At 48.5% G+C, this 14100-nt stretch overlaps 1 protein-coding gene across 1 annotated transcript in view; it reads left to right on the forward strand.

Annotated features, from left to right (window-relative positions):
* Nucleotides 1-14100, forward strand: part of LOC119953525 — a 138687-nt gene that overhangs the window by 41390 nt on the left and 83197 nt on the right. Inside the window, exon 2 of the mRNA XM_038777893.1 lies at nucleotides 13960-14064. Coding sequence (XP_038633821.1) covers nucleotides 13960-14064 — 105 coding nt within the window. The remainder of the gene's footprint in view (nucleotides 1-13959; nucleotides 14065-14100) is intronic.

Consider the following 14100-nt stretch of genomic DNA (forward strand, 5'->3'; position numbering starts at 1 on the left):
GAAGGATGTTGTTGCGATGGAGGGAGGGCAGCGAGGGTTTACCCGGCTGATTCCTGGGATGGCGGGACTGACGTGTGAGGAGAGACTAAGTGGGTTAGGATTATATTCATTGGAGTTTAGAAGAGGGAGAGGGGATCTCGTAGAAACTTACACAATTCTAACAAGATGAGACGGGGTAGATTCCAGAAAGAATGTTCCCGATGGTGGGGAAGTCCAGAACGAGGGTCATAGGTTGAGGATAAGGGGTAAACCTTTTAGGACTGAGGTGAGGAGAAATTTCTTCACCCAGAGAGCGGGGAATCTGTGGAATTCACTCCCACAGAAAGTAGTTGAGGCCAAAATGTTGTGTAATTTCAAGAAGGAATTAGATACAGCTCTTGGGGCTAAAGGGATCGAGGATGAAAGGCGGGGGAGGTGGGATCAGGCTATTGATTTGTATAGTCAGCCGATGGGTGTGAGCGAGCACTCAGCAGACAGGGAGGGGTCAGATTATGGCACAGATTGAGGAGCACCAGTGCTCAGCTCTCTGCGGCTTATCATCACCCCCCCCCCCCCCTGCCCTCGATAGTGACCCACCGACAGTGCCAACACAGTCCCAGCACCCTGGAGTGATGTGACACAGACCCTGGGAGGGTTGGGAATGGGGGGAAGGGGGTTGTGGGGTATTGAACTTACCAATTATTTAGGGGTCCTTTAAGAAATCGACTGAACATATATTGGAGAATAAAATTATTCTTGGAAAATACTGAGTCTGCCCAAGTATAACCATCACCATATGTATAGATACTGACTATGTTTCAAAAGCTGTGCTGTATAAACCTCACCTAAATATGCAATACGAGAAACATTCAGCAGAATTGCACCAATCTAGTAACATAGTACGGCTAGGCTAGACATGTCGTAAACACTTTGACCGTGAGAAAGATTACATGGGAAACTGTGCTGTGTCAGGGAAATAATAATTAATTTGGAGTAAGTGATTAATGACTAATTAACCAATCACCTGTTAAGTGATTGACACCTTTCTGAACGAATCGGGGGTGGGGGGGGGGGGGGGGGGGTGCTCAGCTGAGAATTAGAGCCAATGAGAGTAAATAAGGGGCTAAACCATAGATAAGGATTTCTTTAAGAATATGATCGTATGATTGATTATTAGAAGAATTCTAGCCTTCCCGAATTCTTGAAGCATATGTAGAAATTATTTATTTAAAAATATTTCCTTTACCTTTTTCTTATGTTAATGTTTCAATGATTTTTTGCTGTAATCTGACAAGTTTATGTATTATTTTGATCTGAGTTTTTGATTCAGTTCTTATGCAAGTTTATTAAGTAATTTAAAAAAAATAAAGAGTGTTTTGGATACCTCACTGAACTGAGTACCTTATTTTGGAAGAAAAATAAGATCTTACAGGGAGTGGGGAGGGTAGTGATGACAGACCAGGTGGGGAGGGTAGTGATGACAGACCAGGTGGGGAGGGTAGTGATGACAGACCAGGTGGGGAGGGTAGTGATGACAGACCAGGTGGGGAGGGTAGTGATGACAGACCAGGTGGGGAGGGTAGTGATGACAGACCAGGTGGGGAGGGTAGTGATGACAGACCAGGCCACATCCTATGTGAAATGGGCAGGTTTGAGGGCCTCCCTTACTGTATCCTCACCGCTGCTGCCTGTCCTGCAGACTCTGGCTCCGGATCCTCCCTGGGATCGTCCTCCAGCCCCTGCTTGTGCGCGCAGCCTCCTCCTCGGAGGTGGCTACATGTTTCTCATCCCCCACCTCCAGCACATCGCCCTGCAGCTGTGCCAGGTTGTGGACGGCACAGTAGACCACCACAAAGCGGGTGACCCTCGGGGGTTGTACTGCAGGGCACCACCGGAGCGGTCAAGGCATCAGAACTGCATTGTGAGCAGTCTGATGCTCTGCTCAGTGATCGCCCGGGTGGTTACATCGGCCTTTGTTGTATTGGGTCTCCGCTTCGGTCTCCGGCCTCCTTACTGGTGTCATTCCCCAGGTGGTCAGCGGGCACCCCTTATCCCCCAAGAGCCTTCTACCCACCTGGGGTGCTCCTCAAAGAGGCGAGGTACCTCTGACTGCCCCAGGATGTATCTGTGGTGGATGCCCCCCCTCCCCCCAGGAAGCGTGCACACAGGTGCATGATCTTCACCTGGATGGTCAGGGAGTGGAACCCCTTCCTGTTAACACAGGGCTTTCCCAGATGGCCCGGGGAGTGCAGGACAACATGCGTTCCATCCACTACCCCCTGGACCTGGGACACCTGGCAATGGCGGGGAATCCTGCTGCCCGGGCATCTTGTTAGGCTTGGTCCGTGTCGACGTTTTAAAAAAAAAATGTTTTTATTCTCCATTTTCACATTTTTCTCCAAAATTTACACCCCACCCACAGACAGTAACAAATACAAAATCAATCCCCTTAACAATAACAACGATCCCATCCTCCCCCCCCCCCCCCTCCCACCTCCCCCCCCCCCCCCCCCCCAACAACGGCCCACCTGTCAATATATGCATCCAATAAAACAAACCCTCCCATGGTGGAAACAAAAAATAAAGGAGGAAAAGAAAAAAGGAGTCCGGGACCGCCCATGGTCACCATAGAGCCCACTCCGCCCCCCCCCCCCCCCCCCCCCCCACTCAACGCCGTCCAACCTCTGAAAGAGTACCGTACATGATACCCAAAAGTTGTAAACCCCCCCCCCCCCCCCCCCCGCCCCCAACTCCTCCCGTCCACTGCCTTTTGTAAAACTTCTCCCCCCAAACTCGGTTCCTTCCCCCCAACTTTCCACCCCGGCTAGACCACTCGGACCCTGTTCTGCCAGGCCCCAAGGGCTGCAGCCCCTCCCCCCACCTCACTCCCGTGGAGGCCCCCGCCTGGGTCCCTTTCCCCCTTGCCCGATCCTAGGAAAGCGCAGAAATCCCCTTTTAGCGCACTAGCCCTGCATATCCACCTACACCCCAAAGAGCCCTCACTTCGAGTGAAAGTCCCATCACTTCCCTTGTCCAGATATATACACCATTGGCTTCTTTAGCCCATACACCCACATGCAGTCCTGAGGTTACATCGGCACATGGCCATTTCTCAATTTCTCAGTTCTGCCACAGTCCTTCTGCCTTCGCAAACTCCTCCGCTGCTTCCGCCGTTCCAAAATAAAAGTCCTTGAGCTTGTAAGTCACCCTCAGCTTCGCTGGATATACAATGCCGCGCTGCACCTTGCTAATGTACAATGCCCTCTTCACCCGGCTGAAGGCAGCCCGCCTCCTCGCCAGCTCCACCGTAAAGTCCTGGTATACACGTATACCAGCTCCAGCCCACTGCACCACCTGCTTCTGCTTGGCCCAGCACAGGACCTTCTCCTTCACACTGTACCTACGGAAGCACAGAGTCACTACTCTTGGCGGCTCACTCGCCTTTGGTGCAGGCCTCCCCGACCGATGAGCCCGATCCAGTTCATATCGGGACGGATCCTCCCCCAATAGTTTCACCAGCATCGCAGCAAAATACTCAGTCGGCCTCGGGCCTTCCACTCCTTCGGGCAGCCCCACAATCCTCAAATTCTGCTGCCTGGGTCTGTTTTCCAGGTCTTCCATTTTTCCTCGCAGATCCTTGTTAATCACCAAAACCTTCCGCATCTCCTTCCCCATCGAGGTAAGTTGATCACCGTGCTGCAATAATGTCTCCTCCACTTCCTTCAGCGCCTCCCCTTGCTCCCGCACCTGCCCCACTGCGCTCGTCACCGCCGTCGTCACCGGGGAAATCGCCTCCTCCACCAGCACACTGAAAACCTCCCTCATCTCCCTCCTCATCACCTCCAAGTGCTTTGTAAACTGCATTTCGAATTCTGCAGCCATCACCTTAGTTATTTCTTCAGCCATAAGCAATGCGGCCTCCCCTGGTACCACAGCCTCCTTTTTCCTTGGTGACCCCCTGGTGACCTCTCCACTCCCCAACGGACCCTCAGCTGTTTTTTTAATGGCCGTTTTTTTGCTGATCCTGGACATCTTATTTTGCTGTGCCTCCTCTGTGCCTTCTCCATGCTTTCTCTGTGCCTTCTCCATGCTTTCTCTCTGCTTTTGATGCCTCCGTGGACCCCGACAATGCCGTTCCCGAACAGGAGCCCTCCGTTACGCGGCTGCCTCCCGCCCGCCGTCACCGGAAGTCCGTCGGTCCGTGTCAAAGTTGATATAGTTTTCTGCTCAGGCAAACAGGGCATCCGGGACCTGCCAGATGCTCCTGTGGGCTGAGGCCTGTGAGATGCCACACAGGCCCTCCTTGACCCCTGGTGTACTGAGGTGTAAACGTTCAGGACCACCCTGATGCCCACCGGGAGTGGGTGTCCCCCTCCTCCATGTGGTGCCAAGTCCGCGAGGACATGGCGCAGCTGCTGCTCCGTCTCCTTGTTGAGGTGGAGCCTCCTGCGGCACATGCTCTCCGTCATCTGTTCAAAGGACCAGTGACGCCTGTACAGCCTGGACCGTGGCGGGACTCCCCCTCTGGGTCTCTCCCTGGCCTGATGGGCAGCCGGGTCCTCGGGTTGTGTGGTAGGTCCAGCACATGGCCGTCGTCTCGAGCCTCTGCAGGCGTTGCTGCAGCCGCCGGCTCTTGTGTCTGGCCACCTGGCCCAGCAGCAGCAGCAGCACAAGGGCCTGTTCTGCGGGGTCCAAAATACCGTCCGTACTGTTCAGTATCTGTAACAAAATGTTTTTGAAACTATTTTTTCCCGGGATCCACATTTACCAACCGTCCGATCGTGCTAAATTGTCCCATAATTGGAAAAAAATAATTGGGTACTGTAAATTTATTTTAAAAATCTTAGCCAGGATGTTTTAAAAAGCAAAGTTTCACTGACTTGTCTCACCCAATCTACCACACACACAAAGATTACTTACAGATTAAGGTGAAACAATATGGTACAACTTATAATACTCAGCTTCGTGGAAGATCTGTAGTTTCTTAGATGAGTTGATACATTAGTTGAATTGAATGTTTTGCAGAGGATCCTCTGAGTGGTCAGGCTCCTTGTGGCTCAATTTCCTGGAGTTTTGTTCTCAATTGAAGCTGAAGTTGAAACAGATTGAGAGTGGGGGTGGAGGCGGTGTGTGTGTTTTGGGGGGGGGGGGGTGCTTCTCCCACTTTAAGGGTATTGATCTTTATTATCTGGGCTGCCTAGATTACTTTCAGTGAGTTTGATGGTTCTCGGTAGAAGATTTCCTATTGCAATTTTAAAAAGCCATCAACTAATTGGCTTTCGGCTTTCTCATCACATGAACACAGAAGAGTACAGCGCAGAACAGGTCCTTCGGCCCTCGATGTGGTGCTGAGCATTGTCCAAGATCAATCTATCCCACTCTATGTCATTCTGGTGCGCTCCATGTGCCTATCCAATAACCGCTTGAAAGTTCCTAAAGTGTCCGACTCAATTATCACAGCAGGCAGTCCATTCCACACCCTAACCACTCTCTGAGTAAAGAACCTACATCGGACATCCCTCCTATATCTCCCACCCTGAACCTTATAGTTATGCCCCCTTGTAACAGCTACATCCACCCGAGGAAATAGTCTCTGAACATCCACTCTATCTATCCCCCTCATCATCTTATAAACCTCTATTAAGTCGCCTCTCATCCTCATCCGCTCCAAAGAGAAAAGCCCTAGCTCCCTCAACCTTTCCTCATAAGGCCTATCCTGCAAACCAGGCAGCATCCTGGTGAATCTCCTTTGCACCCTTTCCAATGCTTCCACATCCTTCCTATAGTGAGGTGACCAGAACTGCACACAATACTCCAAATGTGGTCTCACCAGGGTCATGTATAGTTGCAGCATAACCCCGCGGCTCTTAAACTCAAGCCCCCTGTTAATAAACGCTAACATACTATAGGCCTTCTTCACGGCTCTATCCACTTGAGTGGCAACCTTCAGAGATCTGTGGACATGAACCCCAAGATCTCTCTGTTCCTCCACATTCCTCAGAACCCTGCCGTTGACCCTGTAATCCGCATTCAAATTTTTTCAATCAAAATCAATCACCTCGCACTTATCAGGGTTAAACTCCATCTGCCATTTTTCGGCCCAGCTCTGCATCCTATCAATGTCTCTTTGCAGCCTACAACAGCCCTCCACCTCATCCACTACTCCACCAATCTTGGTGTCATCAGCAAATTTACTGACCCACCCTTCAGCCCCCTCCTCCAAGTCATTGATAAAAATCACAAATAGCAGAGGACCCAGCACTGATCCCTGTGGTACACCGCTGGTAACTGGTCTCCAGTCTGAAAATTTTCCATCCACCAACACGCTCTGTCTTCTATGTGATAGCCAGTTACTTATCCAATTGGCCAAATATCCCTCTATCCCACACCTCCTTACTTTCTTCATGAGCCGACCATGGGAACCTTATCAAACGTTTTACTAAAATCCATGTGTACGACATGAACTGCTCTACCTTCATCTACACACTTAGTTACCTCCTCAAAGAATTCAATCAAATTTGTGAGGCAAGACTTACCCTTCACAAATCCGTGTTGACTATCCCGGATTAAGCTGCATCTTTCCAAATGGTCATAAATCCTATCCTTCAGGACCTTTTCCATTAACTTACCGACCACCGAAGTAAGACTAACTGGCCTATAATTACCAGGGTCATCCCTATTCCTTTCTTGAACAGAGGAACAACATTCGCCACTCTCCAGTCCTCTGGAACTATTCCCGTGGACAGTGAGGACCCAAAGATCAAAGCCAAAGGCTCTGCAATCTCATCCCTTGCCTTCCAAAGAATCCTTGGATGTATCCCATCTGGGCCAGGAGACTTGTCGACCCTCAGGTTTTTCAAAATTGCTAATACATCCTTCCTCAGAACATCTACCTCCTCCAGCCTACCCGCCTCAATCACACTCTCATCCTCAAAAACATAGCCCCTCTCCTTGGTGAACACTGAAGAAAAGTACTTATTCAACGCCTCTCCTATTTCTTCTGAATCCATGCACAAGTTCCCACTACTGTCCTTGACCAGCCCTACCCTCACCCTGATCATTCTTTTATTTCTCACATAAGAGTAAAAAGTCTTGGGGTTTTCCTGGATCCGTCCCACCAAGGACTTCTCATCATATGAAATCCAAAGTCCTTTTCCAAATCAGGTGGTTGATTTTTACCCTTGTTCGATCAAGTCCCAAGGTAGCACAGTGGTTAGCACTGCTGCCTCACAGCATCCGGGACCTGGGTTCGATTCCTGGCTTGGGTCACTGTCTGAGTGGACTTTGCACGTTCTCCCCGTGTTTGTGTGGGTTACCACCGGCTGCTCTGGTTTCATCCCACAGTCCAAAGATGCGCAGGTCAGGTGGATTGGCCAGGATAAATTGCCCTTTAAGTGTCCAAAAGGTTAGGTGGAGTTACTGGGAGGTGTGGGCTTATGTAAGGTAATGCTTCTAATGGCCGCTGCTGACTCGATGGGCCAAATGGCCTCCTTCTGCACTGTAAATTCCATGTTTCTATTCGCACCTTGAGTGTTTAAAAAGGCTAATGTTTTTGTATCTGAATGACCCATTCAATTTGAAATTGCCCTTTTATATGCATTTCAGAAAACAGCATTGAGTCAACATTAATCTGGAATATTCCCTTTTTCCTCTGGAGACAGGACTAGTTTCAATCCAAGAACAGTCAGGTGATCCTCAGGCAGCCATCCTTCTGTCGCCTTTTATGGTCAGATTTTTAAAAATATAAAAATTACTCTGAAGTTCAGAATACACAGGGCTATGATGGTGGTGCACGTTCAATCACTACTGAAGCGAGATTGTAGTCCAATTGAAGGGTTTAATGAACAAGTCGTTACCCCAGCAGCTCCGGTACAGAATGACTGCTGTGGGTGAAACACAGACTCTTATGCTCCGCCTGCAGGGCGGAACAATCAGGCAGGTTCTACCACTCATAGAACGTAGAACATTACAGCGCAGTACGGGTCCTTCGGCCCTCGATATTGCGCCGACCTGTGAAACCATCTGAAGCCTATCTGACCTACACAATTCCATTTTCATCCATATGTCTATCCAGTGACCACTTAAATGCCCTTAAAGTTGGCGAGCCTACTACTGTTGCAGGCAGGGCGTTCCACACCCCTACTACTCTCTGAGTAAAGAAACTGCCTCTGACATCTGTCCTATATCTACCACCCCTCAATTTAAAGCCATGTCCCCTCGTGTTGGTCATCACCATCCGAGGAAAAAGACTCTCACTGTCCACACTATCTAACCCTCTGACTATCTTATATGTCTCCATTAAGTCACCTCTCAGCCTTCTCCTCTCTAACGAAAACAACCTCAAGTCCCTGAGCCTTTCCTCGTAAGACCTTCCCTCCATACCAGGCAACATCCTAGTAAATCTCCTCTGAACCCTTTCCAAAGCTTCCACATCCTTCCTATAATGTGGTGACCAGAACTGCACGCAGTACTCCAGGTGCGGCCGCACCAGAGTTTTGTACAGCTGCAGCATAACCTCGTGGCTCCGAAACTCAATTCCCCTACTGATAAAGGCTAGCACACCATATGCCTTCTTAACAGCCCTATTAACCTGGGTGGCAACTTTCAGGGATTTATGTACCTGGATGCCGAGATCTCTCTGTTCATCTACACTACCAAGAATCTTGCCATTAGCCCAGTACTCTGCATTCCTGTTACTCCTTCCAAAGTGAACCACCTCACACTTTTCTGCATTAAACTCCATCTGCCACCTCTCAGCCAGCTCTGCAGCTTATAGTTGTCCCTCTGTAACCTATAACATCCTTCAGCACTATCCACAACTCCACCGACCTTCGTGTCATCTGCAAATTTACTAACCCATCCTTCTAAAAAAAAATCTTTATTCCTTTCACTTATTAATTATTTGATACTATATTTGTAATCAGTTAAGGTAAAGGGTAAAAATGGCAGGAGATCCCAGACCCGTGTTATGCTCCTCGTGTGCGATGTGGGAGCTCAGGGATGCGGCCGATGCCCCTGACTCCTTCACGTGCAAGAAGTGTGTTCAGTTGCAGCTCTTGTTAGACCGCATGACGGCTCTGGAGCTGCGGATGGACTCACTTTGGAGCATCCGCGATGCTGAGGAGGTCGTGGATAGCACGTTCAGTGAGTTGGTCACACCGCAGATTAGGATTGGTGAGGGAGACAGGGAATGGGTGACCAAAAGGCAGAGAAAGAGCAGGAAGGCAGTGCAGGTGTCTCCTGCGGTCATCTCCATCCGAAACAGGTATACCGTTTTGGATACTGTTGGGGGAGATGACTCACCAGGGGAAGGCAGTAGTAGCCAGGCTCATGGCACCATGGCTGGCTCTGCTGCACAGAAGGGCGGGAAAAAGACTGGCAGGGCTATAGTCATAGGGGATTCAGTTGTAAGGGGAGTAGACAGGCGTTTCTGTGGTCGAAAACGAGACTCCCGAATGGTATGTTGCCTCCCGGGTGCTCGGGTCAGGGATGTCTCCGATCGGCTGCAGGACATACTGAAGGGGGAGGGTGAACAGCCAGTTGTCGTGGTGCATATAGGCACCAACGATATAGGTAAAAAAAGGGATGAGGTCCAACAATCAGAATTTAGGGAGTTAGGAGATAAGTTAAAATGCCACGGGACAGTCAGAGTAGAAATTCAAGAATGTCAGAATGAATACGTGGCTTGAGAGATGGTGCAGGAGGGAGGGGTTCAGATTTGTGGGACATTGGAACCGGTTCTGGGGGTGGTGGGACCATTACAAACCGGATGGTCTACACCTGGGCAGGACTGGAACCAATGTCCTAGAGGGTGCTTTTGCTAACACTGTTGGGGAGGTTTTAACCTAATGTGGCAGGGGGATGGGAACCAGATTAGGAAGTTAGAGGTCAGTAAAGAAGCAGCAACTAAAGCCGGTAAGGTACGAGACAATAAACTCAATGTGACTAAGGGGCAGAGTCGACAGGGAAGAGATGATGAACGCAAAGGGACCGGTGGTCTGAGGTGCATTTGTTTTAATGCGAGAAGTGTAGCAGGTAAGGCAGATGAACTTAGGGCTTGGATCAGTACCTGGGAATATGATGTTATTGGTATTACTGAGACTTGGTTGAGGGAAGGGCAGGACTGGCAACTGAATATCCCAGGGTATAGATGCTTCAGGAGGGATAGAGAGGGAGGTAGAAGGGGTGGAGGAGTTGCATTACTCGTCAGAGATGATATCACAGCTGTGATTAAGGAGGGCACGATGGAGGATTCGAGCACTGAGGCAATATGGGTGGAGCTGAGAAATAGGAAGGGTGCAGTAACATTGTTGGGACTTTACTACAGGCCTCCCAAAAGCGAGCATGAAGTAGAGGTACAAATATGCAGACAGATTATCGAAAAATGTAGGAGCAATAGGGTGGTTGTGATGGGAGATTTTAACTTCCCCAACATTGAATGGGATTCATGGAGTGTTGGAGGCGTAGATGGAGCAGAGTTTGTAAGGAGCATCCAGGAGAGTTTTTTAGAGCAGTATGTAAATAGTCCAACTCGGGAAGGGGCCATACTGGACCTGGTATTGGGGAATGATCCCGGCCAGGTGGTTGATGTTTCAGTCGGTGATTACTTTGGGAATAGCGATCACAATTCCGTAAGTTTTAGAATACTCATGGACAAGGACAAGAGGGGTCCGAAAGGAAGAGTACTAAATTGGGGAAAGGCAGAGTATAACAAAATTCGGCAGGAGCTAGGGAATGTGGATTGGGAGCAGCTGTTTAAGGGTAAATCCACATTTGAAATGTGGAAGTCTTTTAAGGAAAGGTTTATTAGAGTGCAGGACAGACATGTTCCTGTGAAAATGAAAGATAAAAATGGCAAGATTAGGGAACCATGGATGACGGGTGAAATTGTGAGACTAGGTAAAATGAAAAAGGAAGCATACATAGGATCGAGGCGACTCAAAACTGATGAAGCTTTGGAGGAATATCAGGAAAGTAGGACGAATCTCAAACGCGCAATAAAGAGGGCTAAAAGGGGTCATGAAATATCTTTGGCTAACAGGGTTAAGGAAAATCCCAAAGCATTTTATTCGTATGTAAGGAGCAAGAGGGTAACTAGAGAAAGGATTGGCCCACTTAAAGACAAAAGAGGGAATTTATGCGTGGACTCAGAGGAAATGGGTGAGATTCTTAATGAGTACTTTGCATCGGTATTCACAAAGGAGAGGGACAAGACGGATGTTGAGGCTAGGGATGGATGTTTATATACCCTCGGTCAAGTTGTCATACGGAAGGGGGATGTTTTGGGTATTCTAAAAGACGTTAAGGTGGACATGTCCCCAGGACCGGATGGGATCTATCCCAGGTTACTGAGGGAAGCAAGGGTCGAAATAGCTGGGGCCTTAACAGATATCTTTGCAGCATCCTTGAGCACGGGTGAGGTCCCGGAAAACTGGAGAATTGCTAATGTTGTCCCTTTGTTTAAGAAGGGTAGCAGGGATAATCCAGGGAATTATAGACCTGTGAGCTTGACGTCAGTGGTAGGCAAACTGTTGGAGAAGATACTGAGGGATAGGATCTATTCACATCTGGAAGAAAATAGACTCATCAGTAATAGGTAGCATGGTTTTGTGCAGGGAAGGTCATGTCTTACAAACCTAATAGAATTCTTTGAGGAAGTGACAAAGTTAATTGATGAGGGAAGGGCTGTAGATGTCGTATACATGGACTTTAGTAAGGCGTTTGATAAGGTTTCCCATGGTAGGTTGATGGAAAAAGTGAAGTCGTATGGGGTTCAGGGTGTACTTGCTAGATGGATAAAGAACTGGCTGGGCAACAGGAGACAGCGAGTAGTGGTGGAAGGGAGTGTCTCAAAATGGAGAAGGGTGACTAGTGGTGTTCCACAGGGATCCGTGCTCGGACCACTGCTGTTTGTGATCTACATAAATGACCTGGAGGAAGGTATAGGTGGTCTGATTAGCAAGTTTTCAGATGATACTAAGGTTGGTGGAGTTGCAGATAGCGAGGAGGACTGTCAGAGAATACAACAAAATATAGATAGAAAGAGAGTTGGGCAGAGAAATGGCAGATGGAGTTCAATGCAGGCAAATGCGAGGTGATGCATTTTGGAAGATCAAATTCAAGAGCGGACTATATGGTCAATGGAAGGGTCTTGGGGAAAATTGATGTGCAGAGAGATCTGGGAGTTCAGGTCCATTGTACCCTGAAGGTGGCAACGCAGGTTGATAGAGTGGTCAAGAAGGCATACAGCATGCTTGCCTTCATCGGACGGGGTATTGAGTACAAGAGTTGGCAGGTCATGTTACAGTTGTATAGGACTTTGGTTCGGCCACATTTGGAATACTGCATGCAGTTCTGGTCGCCACATTACCAGAAGGATGTGGATGCTTTAGAGAGGGCTGCAGAGGAGGTTCACCAGGATGTTGCCTGGTATGGAGGGTGGTAGCTATGAAGAAAGGTTGAGTAGATTAGGATTGTTTTCGTTGGAAAGATGGAGGTTGAGGGGGGACCTGATTGAGGTCTACAAAATTATGAGAGGTATGGACAGGGTGGATAGGAACAAGCTTTTCCCAAGAGTGGGGGTGTCAGTTACAAGGGGTCACAATTTCAAGGTGAGAGGGGGAAAGTTTAAGGGAGATGTGCGTGGAAAGTTTTTTACGCAGAGGGTGGTGGGTGCCTGGAATGCTTTACCAGCGGAGGTGGTAGAGGCGGGCATGATAGCATCATTTAAGAGGCATCTAGACAGGTATGTGAATGGGCGGGAACAGAGGGAAGTAGACCTTGGAAAATAGGAGACAGGTTTAGATAAAGGATCTGGATCGGCGCAGGCTGGGAGGGCCGAAGGGCCTGTTCCTGTGCTGTAATTTTCTTTGTTCTTTGTTCTTTGTTCTACACCCTCTTCCAGGTCATTTATAAAAATGACAAACAGCAGTGGCCCCAAAACAGATCCTTGCGGTACACCACTAGTAACTGAACTCCAGGATGAACATTTGCCATCAACCACCACCCTCTGTCTTCTTTCAGCTAGCCAATTACTGATCCAAACCGCTAAATCACCTTCGATCCCATACTTCCGCATTTTCTGCAATGGCCTACCATGGGGAACCTTATCAAACGCCTTACTGAAATCCATATACACCACATCAACCGCTTTACCCTCATCCACCTGTTTGGTCACCTTCTCAAAAAACTCAATAAGGTTTGTGAGGCATGACCTACCCTTCACAAAACCGTGTTGAGTATCGCTAATCAACTTGTTCTTTTCAAGATGATTATAAACCCTATCTCTTATAACCTTTTCCAACATTTTACCCACAACCGAAGTAAGGCTCACAGGTCTATAATTACCAGGGTTGTCTCTACTCCCCTTCTTGAACAAGGGGACAACTTTTGCTATCCTCCAGTCTTCCGGCACTATTCCTGTCGACAAAGACGACATAAAGATCAAGGACAAAGGCTCTGCAATCTCCTCCCTGGCTTCCCAGAGAATCCTAGGATAAATCCCACCTGGCCCAGGGGACTTATCTATTTTTACACTTTCCAAAATTGCTAACACCTCATCCTTGTGAACCTCAATCCTATCTAGCCTGGTCGACTGTACCTGAGTATTCTCCTTGACAACATTGTCTTTCTCCAGTGTAAACACTGACACTTATTCTACAGTATAAGGTACATCCCACCTAGGTACCGCGATACCCCTAATATAGCCTACCACAGATGGCCATCAGGAGTATTGAACTGTGGATGCAGGCATACTGGGCCTGTCCGTGCTCACTGTGCTTGTGGAGAATGCTGTAGGCATTGGGATAAAGCTGGAAGTATACCTGGGACTCAATAACCAGTTGTAGAATCACCATGACAGCTTGCCGGAGATCTCAGACTCAGCTCAGGATGGAGGTCAAGTCTGGGGTTTGCACTATCTGACTGGGAAATTGCTTTGGAAACCAAAATGATTTATTCTGCTGATTGACTGTGTTGCAGGCTATGTCGTTGATGGAGGAGATGGTGCAAGAAATAAATAATTTGAAGAACTTCCAAAGTACAGTTGAAGATCGCATCAGTGACATTGACAAAAACATAAACATGGTAAGATGGAAGTGGGAGTAAAGGGAAGTGGAGAAG

This window comes from Scyliorhinus canicula, chromosome 18, assembly GCF_902713615.1.
Source record: "Scyliorhinus canicula chromosome 18, sScyCan1.1, whole genome shotgun sequence".
Taxonomy (NCBI): Eukaryota; Metazoa; Chordata; class Chondrichthyes; order Carcharhiniformes; family Scyliorhinidae; genus Scyliorhinus; species Scyliorhinus canicula.